Source organism: Rattus rattus, chromosome 4 (genome assembly GCF_011064425.1).
Source record: "Rattus rattus isolate New Zealand chromosome 4, Rrattus_CSIRO_v1, whole genome shotgun sequence".
NCBI classification, from domain to species: domain Eukaryota; kingdom Metazoa; phylum Chordata; class Mammalia; order Rodentia; family Muridae; genus Rattus; species Rattus rattus.
Window position 1 is genome coordinate 160,356,538 of NC_046157.1, and position 19,098 is coordinate 160,375,635.

General features: G+C 46.4%; 1 protein-coding gene and 1 pseudogene across 1 annotated transcript in view; one reads left to right on the top strand and one right to left on the bottom strand.

The window, feature by feature from the left end:
* Nucleotides 1-19,098, top strand: part of Trpm8 (transient receptor potential cation channel subfamily M member 8) — an 85,873-nt gene that overhangs the window by 8,402 nt on the left and 58,373 nt on the right. Inside the window, exons 2-7 of the mRNA XM_032899610.1 lie at nt 4,329-4,450; nt 8,298-8,371; nt 12,526-12,682; nt 13,495-13,672; nt 15,259-15,431; nt 18,497-18,671. Of these exons, the coding sequence (XP_032755501.1) occupies nt 4,334-4,450; nt 8,298-8,371; nt 12,526-12,682; nt 13,495-13,672; nt 15,259-15,431; nt 18,497-18,671 (874 nt within the window). The 5' untranslated portion in view covers nt 4,329-4,333. The remainder of the gene's footprint in view (nt 1-4,328; nt 4,451-8,297; nt 8,372-12,525; nt 12,683-13,494; nt 13,673-15,258; nt 15,432-18,496; nt 18,672-19,098) is intronic.
* Nucleotides 1,916-2,071, bottom strand: LOC116898258 (annotated as a pseudogene).

A 19,098-nucleotide genomic window follows, 5' to 3' on the forward strand; every position in this document is an offset into this window, starting at 1 on the left:
TACATAATGTCTATAATTTGGGAAAACATAAAAGTTAAAGGATAGAATTAACACCATGCCTAGGCCCCCTCTGGCCACACAGCATGGCTAGCACTCGGGTGGGTCTGCATCCGTGTGTTTTTGAATGTTACATGTGATAACTTTGATAGTGGCCTTGACAACAAGCATGTTACCTCACTTCCCTGCAACAGGGAGCTGTGCCTGGGAGCTTTCCTTCAAGGTCTCATGGGTAGGATTTAAGCACAAGCCCAAAATCCAAGTGATATTTTTTGTTACTGTCATCTTGCTCTTTTCCTACTTGCAAGAAGCCCTAGCCATTGTCAAGACAACTCCTGTCACGCCCATCAGCTGCCTATTCCGGGAGAAACGGTCTCCTGGCGATGGAAAAGTACTTGACCCCTGTGGCAAATAACTCAGTATTGGACATCTTCCAAGTGTACCTGTGTGTGTGTGTGTGTGTGTGTGTGTGTGTGTGTGTGTGTGTGTGTGTGTGTACAAGCAGACTCATGTGCATGCGAGTGTACCTGTGCACACATGTGGGTGTCAGAAAGCAATCTGTGCCAACCCTTAGCCACCTTTTACCTTCTGTTTGAGACAAGGTCTCCCTGTCCTGGAACTTTGCCAAAGATCTGCCTGTCTCTGCCATGGGTATCTTGCTCTTGGTGGGACTACTGGTGCACACCACCATGGCTGGCTTTTTAATGTGGCTTCTCAGGACCTAACCTCAGGTCTTCACACTTGAGACGTGAGTACCTTACCGACAGTGCCCTCTCTTCAGCTCTTGGGAAATAACACCTTTTATTGTTTGAAATTTTCATGCATATAATATATTTTCATTGAATCCACTCCACTCTGTCTCCTCCAAGTATTCCAATACCCCCTGCCTCCATCTCTGCTCCCTCCTGACTTTATGTACTTTTAAAAACTCCCACTGTACAGCATTTGCCAATATGCTCATGGGTGTAGGGCCATCCACTGGAATGTACCCAAGCCACCAGGGAATGTGTTACTGAAGGAATCTGACCAGTCTAACTGTTAAATTTATTTCTAATTCTTTTATCTAGATTCCCTCAAGCCAACTGAGGTCATTTTCAAAGTTTGTTGTGCTGATTGTGAGATGTAAGCTTGCTATGTTTTCACCAATGACTTGGCAGGAACTGAACTGCATTGTTCACCCCCATTGTCTGAGGATGTCTGCCCTCTTCTGTACACATAATACCGCCGTCCTCAAATCCAGGCGGTGCGTTGTTGTTGATGAACTCTTCTTGTGTGTTTACAGAAAGACTGAACAATATTTGTGTTAATTAGAGACTGTATTCCCTGTAATGGATTTAGATTTCAGTCCTTGATCCATTTTTCTAGCAGGCTCTGGATTATTGGGTGTGGTTGAGCATTTGGGTGTAGACATTGACCAAGCCAGCTCAGTCAGTCAACAGGTTCTCCAGGGCAGGAGTGAGGAATAAAAAGAAAAAAAGAAAGAAAAAAAAAAAGAAAAAGAAACAAAGACAGCACTGTAGCATGACCCCGGCCAGTTCTGAGACTGAAGTGCGTTTATTATTTTCTGGTCTGCTTTTATACCACTTTAAGTACATGCAGACTAATAAGATCAGGTCTGGGTCAAGAAACAAGCAAGGCAATAAACAAAATCCCGTAAACACCTTTCTAGAGGTGGTCAGGATGACCGAGACAAAAGGAATGCCTCATGGGCCTCCGCTGAGCCTGCTCTGAGCTTCTTATTAACTCAAACGTAAATATTCTTGATTTGAAACTATTTCCTTTTTTTGAAAGGTTTTAAATTTCATTACTGGACAAAACACCATTATTTAGACACAAGCAAGTCTCCAGGTTAAATGTTGAAACCCATCTGGTAGGATTGATCGATGACCACAATTCAGTCTTGCCACTGTGTGAATCCTTACAGATCCAGCTTCATTCTCCTCCAGTGTCTTCTCTTAGAGCTGGGCCTGATTTTATTACCAGTTTTCATCTAAATCCACCGAGGAATAGGATGGTTTTGCTCTTATTTCTTGGACAGGAATCGCTTGATTCTGAAAGTCTTGTGAGACGACATGGCGAGAAAGCGTAGTGCTCAAGATGGCGGGGGAAAGGAGGAAAGGACTCAGAAGGACTCAGAAACTATGTCCTGAGCCCGAGGCCAAAGTCAGGTTCCCACACTGAGCTTACTCCTTTTGTCCCGGCCTGATGTCAAATTCTTGCCAAGTTTTCAAAAGCGGGCCCCCAAAAGCTCTCCGCAGACACTGATTGGTGCAGCTTTCTCTCCTTCCTGGCCTTTCTGGTTTTGGTTAGTCTCTCCAGGTCTCCCTCCTTTGGATGCGTTTAATTCTCTTTCCCTTTCAGGGGCTTCCCCTCAGGCCTTCTCTTCTTAGCCCCTCTCCCTTTCCCTGGGAGCTCTCTTCCAGTCTTTTCTTTGGGGCCTTCTATCTCTCCTTCCAAACATTTATTTTATTTTTTTTCACACCAGAAATATGTCTAGAGGATCATTAAACATGTGCACCATGTGTTACACAAGACGTCATAAAAAGTGCCTGGGTTCAAATGACCTGGACTGTCAGTCGACCTCAGATGAGGTTTAGAGACAAATGCCTGAAAAGAAAAATGAGGGAGGCCTGCCAGGCGCACGGCTTCCATGGCGTCCCCGGTTCTAGTTTGGTGGAGAGTGGAAAGCAATAGACACACCTTTTCATTTGCAGGGCAGTAAAGTTTCTCGGTGCAGAGCAAATGAAATTGCTCCCTGACCATCTGTTCCCCGCTCAAGCAATTTTCTGTATGGGAGGCACCTCGAATACGTCGCAGGATTGCTTTGCGGTTTTGCAGTAATGTATGGGAAGTACCAATTAATACTCCGCGTGGCTCTTTGAAATGCCTGGGGGGAGAAGTAAAGGACGCACTTAGCGCTTTAACCAGTTTGGGCTGCATACTCCGCCTGGGTTCTAGGAGAGCTCCTAAGATCTGTGGCTCAGGAGAGTTTGTGACGCGCCTGGAAACGGTGATCTTGGGTGGAGACGTCAAGGGCCCAGAGCTGTGGGTCAACTCTGTGTGCTAGAAACAGTTCTACACCCAGAGGTTACAAGAGGTGACATGGAGGTTGTCCTGCAGGATTTGTGAGGGAGTCCTGATTCACTCAACTGATTCAGCTAACGAATGTGTACATGAGTGTACTTCCGGCACATTGCCAGGTTCTAGATGTCTAGTAGGGAACAGAACAGGCATGGCTTTGGCCTAAGTGAGCCAATAAGGGCCAGGAAGATCAATAAATTTGTCTTATGACGGCTTGGTTCAGGGTAGAAGGCACTCCAAGAACACATGAGCACATTACCCCAGCCTGGGCTTTATGGAACATAAGCCCCAAGGAAGGGCTTGTGAGCTGAGCCCTGGAAGGTGAGCAGGGATGACCAGACAGAGGGAATCTGGGGAAGAGAGTTCCAGACAGAGGGTAGGGATGCAAATGGGAAAGGAGGGGCCACGGGAGGAACAGGGTGCAGAGGGAAAGGAAGGCGAAGTCAGGACAGGGAGGCAGCAGGGCTCCTGGGTGGCTACTGTCGCAATTGCAGAAACTCAGGAGAAAGAGGGCAGTCTAGGATTCAGTGGTCCCGAGGAGAAAGCAATGAGGAGTGAGGGTCTAGAAGGATGGTGAGTTTGCTGTGGAAATGTCCAGTCGCTGCATTTATGGGTCACGTGGTATGGTTAGTGGCCCTTAGTCTGGAGCACAGATAGAATGCAGGTGAGACTTTAGGAGACATGAGGGAATGGGCCTCTGTCAGCATAGATGAGTGTCCCCAGGTGAGAACAGCGAGGATGGTAAGACTCGCCTCAGGACAGTCAAGCTTCCTGGTGCCCACACTGGTGAGAGGCACCCAGTGTCCCTGGGACTCACGCATAGCTTTGGAGTCTCAGGGAGACCTGGGGCATGCCACCTTAAGGCCTTGCTTGACTGAATCACAGCCAGGGGCCTGCCTCCACTTGGTGGCCATGATCTGGCTGACACCTGATGCCAGTCAGAGGCCAGCAAGCTGGCTCAGCAAACGAGAGTCCTTGCCATGCAAGCCTGAAGACCTAGGTTCAGTTCTTGGAATGTATTGTGGAAGGAAAGAACCTATACCCAGGAGCTGGCCTCTGACCTCCACACGTGCCACAGAATGTGCGTGACATGTCCCAGAAGATGAGAGGTTATAGGTGCAGGGTATGGTGATACTGTTGAGTGAGGCACGTGCCAAAGTCAGGAGGGTGGCAGGAAGGGACTCCAGGGCGCATGCTTCCAGGGAAGCCCTTTTACTGCCTGTAACCTGCTTGTCCTCGAATCTCCGCAGGCAAGATGTCCTTCGAGGGAGCCAGGCTCAGCATGAGGAGCCGCAGAAATGGAACTCTGGGCAGCACCCGGACCCTGTACTCCAGCGTGTCTCGGAGCACAGACGTGTCCTACAGTGAAAGTGTGAGTCCACACTGAGGTCACCTTGTCACAGCTAGGGTTATTGGGTGACCAATCCGCCATCTTTAAAAAGATAATCTCTTGGGTCCTGGGTAGTATTTGTTTTACGAGCTCTTTCTGTAGAAGCATGTTTACTGCTGTACTGTATTTCGAGCATTTCTCGTTAAAGATAACTATCATCTTAATATGTCATTAGGGAAATTTAAACACTGTTTCTTTAATCATTGTTTTTTTTCTGGTGAAATTTGAAGATTTCATGAGTATAGTGTAGTTGTAGTAGAATCATCTCTCGTCCCTCTTTCCCATCTAATTTCTCCCATGTTTGGCCCTCCCAGAAACACCCTACTGAATTTATAACCTCTTCTTCTATATTGGTGTGTGTGTGTGTGTGTGTGTGTGTGTGTGTGTGTGTGTGTGTGTGTGTGTGTGTGTGTAGCCTATTGGATATAATTAGTATTACCCTTTTAAAAAAATCTTAACTTTATGTATGTGGGTACATACTATCACTGTCTTCAGACACACCAGAAGAGGGCATCAGTTCTCATTACAAATGGTTGTGAGCCACCATGTGGTTGCTAGAAATTGAATTCAGGACCTCTGGAAGAACAGTCAGTGCTCCTAACCACTGAGTCATCTCTCCAGCCCTTGTATCACCCTTATTTGTTTAGATCACCCTCTCCTAGGAGCAGCTGACTACCTGTTGTTCTTCTGGATAAGGGTGGGCCTTTATGAAATTTTCCTCCATCCTTGTTGGCATGTCCATTAGTGTGGACTCTGCAGGTCCTGGGCAAGCAGCCATAGAGTTCAAGGGAAAACCATCTCTGTCCTCCTGTTCAGAAGACATCATGCAGCAGACATCTTGGACCTGGTTCCTACAATCTTCCCAGTCCCTTGGCTAGCTCCTCAAGCACTAGGTATAGGGACATTGTAGATGCTCTATCTGGGGCCGGGCTGCCTAGAGTCATTGATTCTCTGCATTTTGGTCATGTTTTCAGAATCATAGTTGATGCGCCCTCCCGTCCCAGTTTGGGATTGAGCTGTGACTCTCATGTTCTCATCTCAAGTTGTTCTCTTTGGCAGTGCTCTTGCCTTGGGTTGTTTTCTCTGGCCCATCTCTCCTCATTCTGAGTCAGCGCTGGCACTGCTGTTAGGCCATGGGTTCTATTGGAACCAGCTTGGTTGGATACCAGGAGGCTATCTCTGTTGAATTTTACCTGTGCCACATGCGTCTCTCTCCTAGCAGCTGTCTATCAAGCTTGACACGTGTTTTTATTTGTCAGAACTCCATAGTCTTGACGTCTGACTTCCACTGACTACAGCATTTGATGGTGGGGTAGGAATTAGCTTTATAAAGAAGGAGAAGGAACCGGAGTGTGTGTTAGGAGGGTCAGGGTGGCCAGAGATGCCATCATTTTGATCTGACTGGTGGATTGTGTGGGTCTCTGAGCTGTCAGCAAACTCACAAAAGGGAACAGCAAAAGCCTGTGCCTTCCTCCAGCTGAGACCTACATCCCAAGGCTGGAGGAGAGTAGAGAAGTACGCAGGACTCAGCACATAAAGAGGTGCCCATCCTTGAAAGCCCCTCCTGACCTTATACAGCCCCAAGACTGAGAGTCACCGTAGAGAGACATTTTGGTGCTGTATGGTGACAGAGTGAGCAAAGGTAATGGGGGCCTCTCTGGAATTCTCAGGCTTTTCTCTCGTTCTCATCCTCCTTATTCTCTTTTGACCCCAACCCCAGTACTGGAAGGCTCTCTCAAAGGACCACTGGCCTCGGGGACTGGGGTCCTTGGAAGTGGGATGAAGGCTGAGACTTCTAGGTTCCGGGTTCTGGTTTGCTTCATAAGTGCACAAATACCTCCCAGAGAGTGCATCTTCAGAGGGAGGTTTTTAGCAAGAAATCATTAAAAAGAAATCATCACCCTTCTTCCAGGATCATTCCGTGCTTTACACAGCTATGGCGTTCTGTCCTTCAGATTAGGAGGACTCAACGTCATCTAAGTGGAAGAACTTTCTTATGGGGAAAGCTGGGCAGCACAGAGTTGCAAAAGCTTCTTATGCAGGGATGCACAGGGACAGTGTTCATCCTATGTTTTGTTGAGGAGTAGACATAGGAGTGTAGCTTCCAAGCTTCCAGAAGCTATCACCACGACTACCTCAGAACCACCTCCAGCCTAGGAAGCAGAGAGCCTCTGTTTGAACAAGTGCAGCTGTGTCTACCAGCACTCTTTTGTGAGTTCTTTATTTTTTTGCTCCGCACTACTATTTGGGGGACAGGTCCACGCCGATGCACAAGCACCTGTAAATTTATTTTTTGTTCTGCTATGTGGACTTTACTATGGGCTTCTGCTCATCCAACCTCAAAGAAGCAGATTCTTGGGTTTCTGACTTTTGATGTTGGGAGGAAGACTATTCAGTGTACTTGGATGTGTACACCGGATTTATCTGTAAAAAAATGTGCTTTGAGTTGAGGACTGATAAGATTTATGGAGCCACTCATGGTCAAAGAGTAAGGAAGGAGGCAAGGATCCCCAGTGCCTGATAACCAAGAATGGGGTCACTCATGTTCAAAGGGTAAGGAAGGAAGTGAGGGTCCCCAGTGGACTTGTCAGAATAGGAGTTGGGGATGCATGGTGGACTCCATCCAGGAGAGGAACCCCCACCTTTTGGAGTGCATACCTAGTGCTGGCCATGCTGCAGGGGACAAGAACTTAGGGCTGGCTTCAGAGCCAGTCTATCTTGTAAGGCTACTTGTACTGGAAGGTGTCTGAGTTCTTCAGCTGCCAGCACCCATGACCTGCAATTGACAGGGGCCTCCAGGAAAGGGAAGCCCCTAGCAGCCCCACTTCATCAGGACTAGACATCTCGGAGGATGGAGCTCCACCTCCATGAACTGAGAGAGAGGTGGCTCGTGAGACACTGCTCTCCTCTTCATGGGTCCTCAGAGAAATGGCTTCCTGTGCAGTAGTCATGAGTGGTGCCGGTTTACTCTCTCATTCATTGATGATGTGAGATGTGAAGTCCTTCACCTTCCTCCTCATCTCCATGGCAGCCAACTGTAGTGCTAGGCTTTGTCTACCTGGTGCATGTAAAATGGCTTCTTCTTCTGGGTGAGCTTTCCATGCATTCATGGCTTTCCTGTGGGCCCTCTTTTTTTTCTTATCTCCTCTGTCTCTTGATGTTTTCCTATTGGGCTATCTGCTTTGTTTTTACTGATTGACGGTCCTTTTGTATTCTGACCACAATACATACGGTACGTAGCTGCTGCAAATTCTCTCACTGTGAGGAATGTATTTTCAAAATACTGTTTTCAAACGTCTCTGCCGAGGTGAGACAGGCTGCTGGCTTCTAAAGGTTTTGGCTGTTGCAAGTAGTTTACAGCTGTGCCTAACCACCTTGCCCACCACAGAATGAATTCAAATGGATTACCATCCATTTGGGAAACACCTTTTAAAAAAGCGAGTGGAAGAGGCACGGAAATGTGCAGATATAGTTTTTCTAATCCCAAACTATCATCCAACACTTTTGTTTCCTGATAACTGTGAAGACTGAAAAACGTGTGTGTGTGTGTGTGTGTGTGTGTGTGTGTGTGTGTGTGTGTGCGCGCGCGCGCGCGTGCATGCATGTGCCATTTATACACAAGACCATTCTATGCAACTTTTGGAAGCATTTTCATTTAGTGAATCGTTTTAAATGTATGTGTCATTAAAAGTAAACCCAGACTACAGTAAAAGAAGCAAAGAGGTTGCCATGGCAACCTTTGAAGGAGGGCTAGAGCATAGCATCCGTTAATACCAGCAGGTCTGAGAACAAACGAGTAACAGATTACTCCGTGTTTTTCTCTTCACAGGATTTGGTGAATTTTATTCAGGCAAATTTTAAAAAACGAGAATGCGTCTTCTTTACCAGAGACTCCAAGGCCATGTAAGCCACAGCTTTCCTTCACATTTGCTTCTGTGATTCAGAGTAGAGCGCCACCAGCTGTTAGTACAGAGGTCTCTCCTGGATGGTGTGTGATTAGCTTGGATTTGACAAGACACGCCTGTAGTTGTTCCCTGGCCTTGTCCTTCCCTGTTGTCTTTTAGCGTTAGCAGTATAGCAGTTGCCAAAGTCACTGAGAGCGAATGTCATTCCCTGTGGTACTGCCACAGCCTAGGAAGGCGTCCACTCTGTGGCACAACACTGTGCAAGCAAAGTCATACGCTCTCCACTGCTGAGGGTCACTCCTTCCCAGCTGCGGGCCTCGGAACTTCCCTTCTAATTGTGTGTTTCTCTACTACCCCAAGTCTCCTGTGTTTGGGGGACCCCACGAACCTAACACACATTGGGGGGCTTTTATAATGTCAATGATCTGGTGAGAAAATGACAGGTTTGATCCTGTGTGATATAAGACAAGGGTCTCAAATGAAGTGGCAAGAAATACTGACACCCTATTTCACCATTATTTGACAAACTAGATGACATAGGCCAAAGATCCCTGCTGAGACCCTGGGGCTGCCACACGTGGACTAAGCCCAGATGAACCCTTCACTCCCATCCCTAGTGGATGTCTGTTTCTTGGATGGTCCCTGGAGGAAGATGCTGGAACCTCTCCCCTGCTGGGCACCTTTGAGACACTGTGTAGCCCAGCAGCTACCTGCTCACACTCTCAAAGTGGGAATCCCATGGATCTGAGCTACTTTCACTTCTTGGGTCCTAAGTAGAATCAGGAAGTCCAGTATCTGCAACTGCAGCTCTTTGCAATAAAACTCCCTGCTTCCTACGTGCTATGAGCATGGCAGTGACATGTAACTACTGATCTTTTGAAATGTAGCTTGTGTCACCAGTGAACTGAATTACCAGCTATAATGATTCTTCATTAAATTGCAAATAGCCAAGCATGGTTCAGGACCACAATAGAGATGGATATAGAACTTTTGTTCTGAGGACATGAAGTAGGGTGACAATGCCTCCCATCCTTCCCAGCCCCCCCCCCAACCCTTTGCTGCTATCTCTGCCCCTCCTCCACATGTTTATCCACTGAGTCCTTTCCTGGTAAGCCTCTTCTCTAGTTTCCAAATGAGTCACGAATATTGGTCCTTGGAGGGCCATTAGCCCATAAAGGAGATAGACAACTTGCTTGGTCAAAAGGTCGTTTAAGACGTTACCCCTATCTTTAGCAGGAACAAGGGCTCAAGAGCCTGTCTTCAGTTGTAGCAAGGACAGATGGGGTATCTGCCACCCTGCCATGAGCTTGGGTGGCTGCAGACATGGCCAAGGGAGAGTGGGATTGGCAGGCAGCAGTGGCAGGGGGAGCAGCCTTGTCTCAGGATGTACCCTGGGACTTGGTAAGAGAGAGGGCGTGCAGAAATGGCTCCGTCCCAGCAGACGCTTCCTTCTTGGCTGAGTTGAGCGAAGCTCCCTGGGGGCTGTGCAAAGGAAGGCAAGGATCCTGCTGGGGAGGGCACAGGATCTAGTCTGTAGCTTGAGTTTTTATAATTTTAGAAAAATGTTTCCACAGGTATTTTGAGTCATGGCAGTTTTCCCACTCTGCAGTAACTAGGGGGTTTCCACGATATAGAGTTCTATGAATTGAATCGAAAAGAGGAGACTTGCTATGGGGAGACAGGAATGCCACCTAATGGCAGGCAGTGGTTGGATCTCTTGTATAGTTAGAAGCTCTGTGACTTGATTTGTGGGGACTCAGGAATTCCTCTCTACTCTCATCACTGCTCCTTTCTGTACCAACTTCCTTCTTCCTTGGTACTGGGAGCACTTGGTTGTATGGTCTGAAGGGAGAGGAGAACAGATCCTCTGGCCCTAATTCTGATTTCGTTTCCAAATTTCCAAGAGAGGGACACCAATGTCAATGCTGTCCCTGTTGACTGTGGGCAGATGTTCAGATGTGCATAGACAAGGTCACCTTGATGCAATGTTGGTGCTGGGGAGGAAGGACAGTCTTGTCAGGACCCAGGTCAAGTGTGTGCTCTCCATCAGGGGCCTTTGAGAGGTTGCATCAGCAACAGTTTCCTGGATGGGAGCAGCTGCTGCTGAAGACTCCTGAGGAGATACTTTTATTCCTCATGATAGTCTCTCCCTTGGGTGGCTTTGGTGGCTATCCTGACCTCTGTACCTCACATGGAGGGCTCTTAACAGAGAACCTCTGGGCCCCTAGAATGTAGCTGAGGCCACAGCTTCCTGACAGGTTTGACTCAACCATACATTATTTTCTTCTGGAGTGGTCATGACACTTGCCTACTGAGCTGTGAACTTCTTCTGGTTGAGCATTTAGAAGGATTCGCAGGAACACACTTCACTCTCACCACCTATAAATGAAAACACGACCTACTGCCAGACAGCAGTCTTAGGACTCGCCCTACATTTTGCAATATGCCAGACAAACTCGACAGTGAGGAAGATCTTGAAGCACAGAGCTTCCTCTGCTCCATGGCAGCTGTGTCTTTGCATCCTTGTGTCTTAGAAAGAAAATTAAAATATCTACTTGACACAAATCATTGCGGATGCTTGCAGATATAAATTATTTACCAGAAGACTGGTCAATACCATCCCTGTGTGCTCCTCTACTCACACAGTGCTTGCTAGATGTCATTATATTTTTGAATAGAGAATATAAAGTAAAGAATCCAGCCAGAAACAACCTTAACAAGATTTTCTCAATTGATATATCTTTATGTGGCTCAGCCTGTTGTGGGAGTTTTTGCTACAGTATCATCTTGCATGGTTGACTGTACAGGGCACAAGGATGCTAAAGTGAGTGAATCTTTTGTACTGTTTCCATATCTTGGAGTAGGCTCACATCTTGGGTCATGGTCTTTATTGTGAGAATGGAAACATTAATCCTAGCCATGGGCAAAGGGCATGCAATAGGACATTGAGCTTTTGGTCAGCCATTTGGCAGCATATGATATTGTCTGACTCCATTGTTCCCTTGTTCTGTCCTTCTGAATTGTTGTACTGGTCCAACATGGGCTGTGTTTGCAGAAACTTTACTTCTTTTTGGTTGTTAGTCCTTCAGTGTTCCTAGACTTGCATGCATGCACCACCTTGAGCTGAAGGTCTCCTTGGCAAAGCATGCACTGTGCACCAGACCCACTTGATGCCTTGTGTCATTTCCAGCCCTCACAGCAAGCCTGGCAGGGAAGACACTTTGCCAGGAGCAAGGAACCATTTGCTTGGTCCTTTCATGTTCTTCACCAGGTTTGTACTTAGCCACTCCCAGGAGATGCTGAGCAATGTGAGGGCGGGAAATTGCGTAGTCTCAGCTTGGGATGGTGCAGATTTTATTTCATCATAAGCAGCATCCTTAGACACGCGTTGAACAGTTGCAGAGTATTATGGAAGGAGGGGAGGAGAGGCTTGTCCACTTCATGTGTATCTCTTTATCCTCCTTCTGCTTCCTGTTCTGCATATATGTCCATATATGGACAGTTAACATCGATTTCTGCTGTACTTCCAATGGGGGGGGGGAGCTGATACCCACTATTGCAGTTTTCCTTGTCTGGTTCTCACAGTTATTGCCCCAAAGTCTCCGAACCAGTAAAGAAGGGTGGCTTCTAAGCTCTGGAGAACTTTGGGCCCTTCAAAGGGACAATGTCTCCCCCGTGAGTACAGCTCACAGGAAGAAGAGTATATGTGCACCCAGAATAGCATCGCTTGCTGGGCATCTGATGAGGCTGACTCTGAGCACGATGCCTGCATGTTCCTGGGTTCCAATGAGATAGCGAGGACCCATGTGAGAAGCTGAGTCAATGGCTCCCACACCCCTGAGCTCCATTCCTTACCAGCTTCATGGCTTCTTACAGAACAATGGGCTCCATGAGGGCAGCGCTCTCTTCACCTCTCTCTGCTTCCAGCACAGGGTAAGCTTGTTGGCAAACATAATTAGCAATGGGAACAAAACACCAAACTAGTTTCAAGCCAACCAACCAAGACGAGGGAACAGTCTGGGAATACGAGGCCATGGTAGAGTTTTTGACCTGTGTTGACTGAAGTTAATAGTGCATTGTTTAATCCTAAGATGTGATAAGCCATCTAAATAGATGGAAATCTGTTGCTTCCCATGAACACGGTTTGCTCAGGGAGAGCATATGCAAGTGTGGTTATGCCCAGAGCCAGCATATCGAAGGCACCCAGATCAACCAAAATGAGAAGTGGAACTACAAAAAACACACCAAGGAGTTTCCAACAGACGCCTTCGGGGACATTCAGTTTGAGACTCTGGGGAAGAAAGGCAAGGTAAGCAACCGTGTTCTCCTTTCATATACGTGATAAGAGCTTGGGCTGCCTGAGTTACCTTGAGTTGTCCAGTAGCGTGGAGGGAGGGAGATGGGTAATAAAAGCAATCATAGAAAGGAAAGACAAGTCGTGAAAGCCAAAAGAGAACTGAGCAATGAAGGCTGGGATCATGACTCGACTGGATCGTAGACATGTCATGGGTCCCTGTGACATCTGCTGAGCTTAACTTTCAGAGGATAGAAGAGCGTTTTTTGTGAGTGGTCTCTTTAGTTTGAGACAGCGATCCTGAGGATATACTGTAGCTCCAATCAGGGTGACATTTCTCCATATCCATGAGTTTTACAAGGCTCTTTCCATTTGAAACTGGTCTCCTCCAAGTGTTTCAGTGACAGCTCAGTCCATAGGCTGGATGCCCAGACTTTGACCCCATACATCCCCAAGCCCTGATTTGGCAGTCCCTGAGCACGCCCAGCTCCATTCGCTGGGGCCCTGTCCCAGCGCGGATCAGTGAATCTCCCTATAGCCCTGCCCATCTCTTCCTTGGCTCACCCACGTGTGCCACGATGGCTGTTTGAGGACCCTTTCATCATCTCTTGCCTACTCTGCTTCCAATACCTCAAAGGCCAGGTGGAATTGTAGGTTTGCTATCTGGTTTGTGAAACCGTCCAGGATCTCCCTTCCCTCACATCTTCCTTCCATTTTCCTGTGAGGCCCTGCCTAGAACACCCTATCCCGTGCCCTAGGAGCAGGCAGCCACCCAACATCTCAGGGGCAGACAACACAAACCTGGTGCTTTTATCCTGTCCCCACAGTACTTACGCTTATCCTGTGACACGGACTCTGAAACCCTCTACGAACTGCTGACCCAGCACTGGCACCTCAAAACACCCAACCTGGTCATCTCAGTGACGGGCGGAGCCAAAAACTTCGCTTTGAAGCCACGCATGCGCAAAATCTTCAGCCGGCTGATTTACATCGCTCAGTCTAAAGGTACGCAGGAATTATGCGCATACTCGAGGGTCATTCTGCACTGCATCTTGGGTGCTGGAGACACCTCACATGCCATTTTACCACAGAATCCAGATGCTCCTAGAACTATGTGTATATGTGCGTATAATTAAATATAATTATATGTGGGTATGTGCACGTGACTACAGGTACCTTCAGAAGCCGGAAGAGGGCTTGGTTCCTCCTGGAGCTGGAGATACAGGAAGTTGTGAGCTGCCATTTTGGGTATTGGGGTTGGGATCTAGGTCTTCTGCAAGGGCAATACACCCTCATAATGGCTGAGCTATCTCTCCAGCCCCGAAGAAATGTAGGTTTTTTATTATAAATATAATTCTCAGATGGATGTGAACGACAAGACGCTTTGGCTGACAGATTCACAGAGTAACTCTCACTCGGGTGTTGCCTTGATTTAAAAAATAAAAGCCTCCCAGTATTTTAATTTAATTATTTACACATATAAAATTTTACCCAGAAGATTCTATTAAATCAAAAAGGGTGTTTTAATGAGATGCATCTCTAATCTCAGAGATCATTGATGTACTTTTGGAAGCAGAGGGTACAGGATAGGCTATGAGCACTGTGTGGGTGCATGACCAGATAATGCTGGCTTTGACTTCATATACTTAACTTCGTGCCTTCTCTCTTTTTGCCTTTGAAACACTTTCGAGCCTTACAGAAATGTTTCGAGAGTAACACGATGAACATAAATGCTCACATCTAGACTGACTGATGGCGGGCACTTACCACATTTGTCCTCTCTTGTTTTGTGAATATTCGTGGACTAGGGCTTGGGGCAAGATGATTTGAGTGCAGGCTGCAGACATCATGGCTCTTAGCCAAGTTCACTGGCATGTATCTCCTAAGAGGGGGATGTACCTGCACGTCTATTTCAGTGCAATTTTCTGACTGAGGGCAGTTTATACTGAGACTATAGTATAATAGTCTATTGTGCCCTTTAATAACGAGCTTTCTAAGTAAGAAACATATTTTCCATCTGGATTCCAAATTCCCCTAACTTTTCAGATCTTTCCAGATTTCTTACATCAGCACTAGGTCTCAGCCTTTGTCTGGCTTCTCACTTCAACAACCATACACACAGCAGTAGCTTTGTAGATCGCATCTCAACTTAGGTTTGATTGATGACTTTCTTGTGAGCTGGTTTATCTGAACTCACTATTCTTGGAACTTCTTTTGCAGAGATTCATTGACTGACAGAGCTGAGGAAACACACTTTATCTTAGATATGAACGTTCCAGTGTACGCCCAGGGATGTTGTAGACCCTGGGAATATGATAGAAGAAAATACACAAAAGTCCCCGGTACTGGGGCCAGCAAGATGGCTCAGCACATAAAGGTGCTTGTTGTCAAGTCTGAGAATCTGGGTTTGATCCCTGGAACCCACATGATGGGAGGAGAGAACTGACTCTTGAAAGTTATACTCTGACCTACACTTGTTCTGTAGCGCCCCAGGGCTCATGGTAGGAAGGCTTTCACAGGAGTCTGGAAGCACAGGACAAAAACCTCACCCAGTATGAGCAGGAGTTCTGTTTCTCCTCTCTCCTCCACAGGGGCATGGATTCTTACCGGAGGCACCCATTACGGTCTGATGAAGTACATAGGTGAGGTGGTGAGGGATAACACCATCAGCAGGAACTCGGAAGAGAACATCGTGGCCATCGGCATAGCGGCCTGGGGCATGGTCTCCAACAGGGACACCCTCATCAGGAATTGTGATGATGAGGTACGGGTGAGCCAGGGAGCTCTGCAAGGTCACACAGGGCGGGGAAAGACTAGGGCAGTGGCTGTGGCAGTGGTTCTCAACCTTCCTACCGTGGCGACCCTTTCATACCATTCCTCATGTCATGGCCGTCTACTTTGTTGCTACTTCATAATTGTGGTTTTGCTACTGTTAGGGATCGTAGTGTAGCCATGTGATATGTAGGATATCTGATAAGTGACCCCTGTGAAGGAATTGTTTGGTCGCCCCATCCAAAGGGGTTGTGAGCCCAGTCTTGAGAACCACTGGGCTTGGCCTGAGGGCTGGGGCTCTTTGATGGACCCAGATCATGGAAAGCCTGCCTTATAAGAACAGCATTTTTACCTTGGCAATTAAAACATAAGGGTTGTCGTGGGGATACTTGTTGTGGTAAAAAATAAAAAAGAGTGGAACGGTTCCCACATGTCCGCACTCTCACTAGTTCTGGCTCTATTGGGCCATTGGAACGAGTGCTAATTTATCTCAGCAACCCCATGCTGCCCCCAAGTACTCTCTGACCCAGGCAGCAATCTCTCTACCCATCTAGTTCCCAGGGCAGGTTGTTACTACACCAGGAATACACATCCCAGTTCCGTGGCAGGCCCAGTGCGTCCTGCCACCATACACTCCCTTGAATTCAATTAAGTTGCCACATGAAAGAGCACACCACACAATAACCTCTGATCCAATTAATAAGATATAATTTTCCCATCTAGACAACACAAAATCCTGTACACACCCATTCCTTAAAAATAGTTGTAACAACCTGTGTCTATGCGCAGAGAAGAATCTTACCATCTGCCGCCATGTTCTCCCAGCTCCTTCTCTCCTGCTTTTTCCTCCTTCTAAAACCTCTGTTCCTCCCTCCCTCCCTTCTCGTCCAGTGACAGCCTCGTTTTTATCTTGGCTGCCTTCACTTGCATAATGACATCATCAACCTACAGATACTCAAGGGACTCCAAAGCTTGGGGTAGCCATGAGGTATTTTGTTATTAAAATCTGCCCCTGGAAAACTCAGGTTAGATTTGGACCCATTGTTTTTATAACCAAGATCCAAAGCCATCTCAAAAGAGTTCACCGGCAGGCACAATCTTACATTGCTATGCCAGATTCTTGGGAATTCAAATCCACTATTGTTCAAATCCACACCACCAAGTGTTTCTTGAGAACTGATTTAGAGAGTAGCAGGCCTCTCTCAAATCTTGTACAATGTACTGGAGACATATGATGTCTACTGTCCTATGAGTCGAGTGTGGTGTTTTGGAAACAGTGAGAAACTTCCCAGTTCAGAAGGTTCAGACTGGATGTTCAGAAATCGAAATTCAATGTACGTTTTCCTCTGTCTGTGGCTCAGTAGACATTTAGATGGTAAATGTTAAGAGAGCTGGTTTTATTATATATGAGTGCACTGCTGCTGTCTTCAGACACACCAGAAGAGGGCATCCGATCCCATTACAGATGGTTGTGAGCCACCATGTGGTTACTGGGATTTGAACTCAGGACCTCTGGAAGAGCAGTCAGTGCTCTTAACCGCTGAGCCATCTCTCCTGCTGAGAGCTTGTTTTAAAAATCATTTTTTTTGTCTCTGTTGCCATTTTTAAGATTTAAAAGGGGCACAAGGAACCTAGGAGTCAACTTTGTGTTCTTCCCAGAAGACCATTTAGAAATGTGTCAGGAGGATAAAATTTATTTGTGGGAAAGTCCCAACAATTACAGTCATAAAATTCATCCATAGAGAATTTAATATTGGGGCAATATATTCATTAAAATATTTCTGTAATAGCCAAGAATTGACATGAGTCTAAATGTCCAGCAATACCTGAAACTAGGTATTTATTATTAGGTATTGAAGTCTAGTAATATTGCTACAGAAGGAAGTCCAGACAGATTCCCATACAGAAATAAAGGCTAACAATGGAGGTAGGAAAATACTACTTCTGAGATGTTTGAGCACCATAGAAATGCTTATAATTATAAATAAGGAATTATGAAACACAGACAAGCATGCAGAGAAAAAAATAACTAAATGCACATTGAATCTCCATGACAACAAACCCTGACTTTAGAATTAAGTATAATTTTCATTCTCCTCTTGCATTCTGCAGCCTTCATTTCTCTAGGAACCATAGTTTTCAGAGGCTTAAATTGTAGTTAGTTTGTATTCCTTTCATGTCTCTGATGTCAATCTTTAGAGGAAGATGTGTGTCTTAGTTAGGGTTTTACTGCTGTGAACAGACACCATGACCAACACAACTCTAATAAGGACAACATTTACCTGGGACTGGCTTACAGGTTCAGAGGTTCAGTCCATTATCATCAAGGCAGGAGCATGGCAGCATCCAGGCAGGCATGGTGCAGGAGGAGCTGAGTTCTACATTTTCACCCAAAGGAAGCCAGGAATAGACTAAGCATCCTCAGGCAGCTGGGAGGAGGGTGTCCAAGCCCACCCCACAGTGATACACTTTCTCCAACAAGGCCACACCTTCTAATAGTGCCATTCCTTGGACCAAGCATATGCAAACCATCACAATGTGGTTCTGCAGTAAACTTTTAGGTGTTGTGGTGTGCTTTCTGGTTTCTCTAGTATTCATTTCCATGGGTTGTGGTGTTTAATCTTCTGTATGAAATTAGCTGTTCATGATAATCTTGTTGGCCACATCTTCTGATATGCGCTCACTGGGCTCATGTAGCACTTGTGGGTAGAACAGAAACTCGGCTAAACTGAACCAAGGCCACTGTCCAAAGCGCTATGTGCACTGTAGATTCATTTCTGAGTATTTTGTCTCCCACCATCTGTTTCTTTTTTAATTCTTTAGTCATTATTATATTCTTGAGTCATGAGAGCATTATACACACATGAAGGAAAGAGAGCATTTTTTGCTGTCTGTCCTAGGCTGTCTGTTATCATACCTTTTCTGCCTGAACTTTGATGTTCTTTGTCAGGTTCAGTCACTAGGGGAAGCCTATAACAAACACGCGTTCTCTGACTTCAGTAGGGTCATAACACTGTCCGCCTGTATCTCAAAGACAAGTATCCCTGTGCCTCGCAGGGACATTTTTCAGCTCAATACATCATGGATGACTTCACAAGAGATCCTCTCTACATCCTGGACAACAACCATACCCACCTACTGCTTGTGGACAACGGTTGTCATGGACACCCCACGGTGGAAGCCAAACTCCGGAATCAGCTGGAGAAGTACATCTCTGAGCGCACCAGTCAAGGTCAGCAGTTAGGGACCCAGAGGCCAGCCATGAGCTGTTGTGGCGACAGCTAGTGCTGCACTGCTAGCCCTCTTGATTGAATGTCTTCACTGTGAGAGAGAAATTAATATTTCCCCTTTCTTCAGCATCCCCAGAGGGCTTCTGCTGCAAAGTCACTGACATACGTCCTTCAGCATGCTGAGGGCAGTGACAGATAACTTCTTATACTTTCATATCAGTTTAGGAAGCCTGCTGGCTTTTCTTCTAGTAGCATTTAGAACAAGTGAAGCCCCTAAGGGAAAAATACGGATTTAAGAGGCAAAGCATTTAGGTAGGGTTAGGTAAGAAGCCATCTTACTAATGTCACAACTGAAAGGTTATTTAATGCTTTAGTTTCTATGGACTACCAGGAGAGATTTACCTAAAATGTTGGTTTTGCAGAAACTGA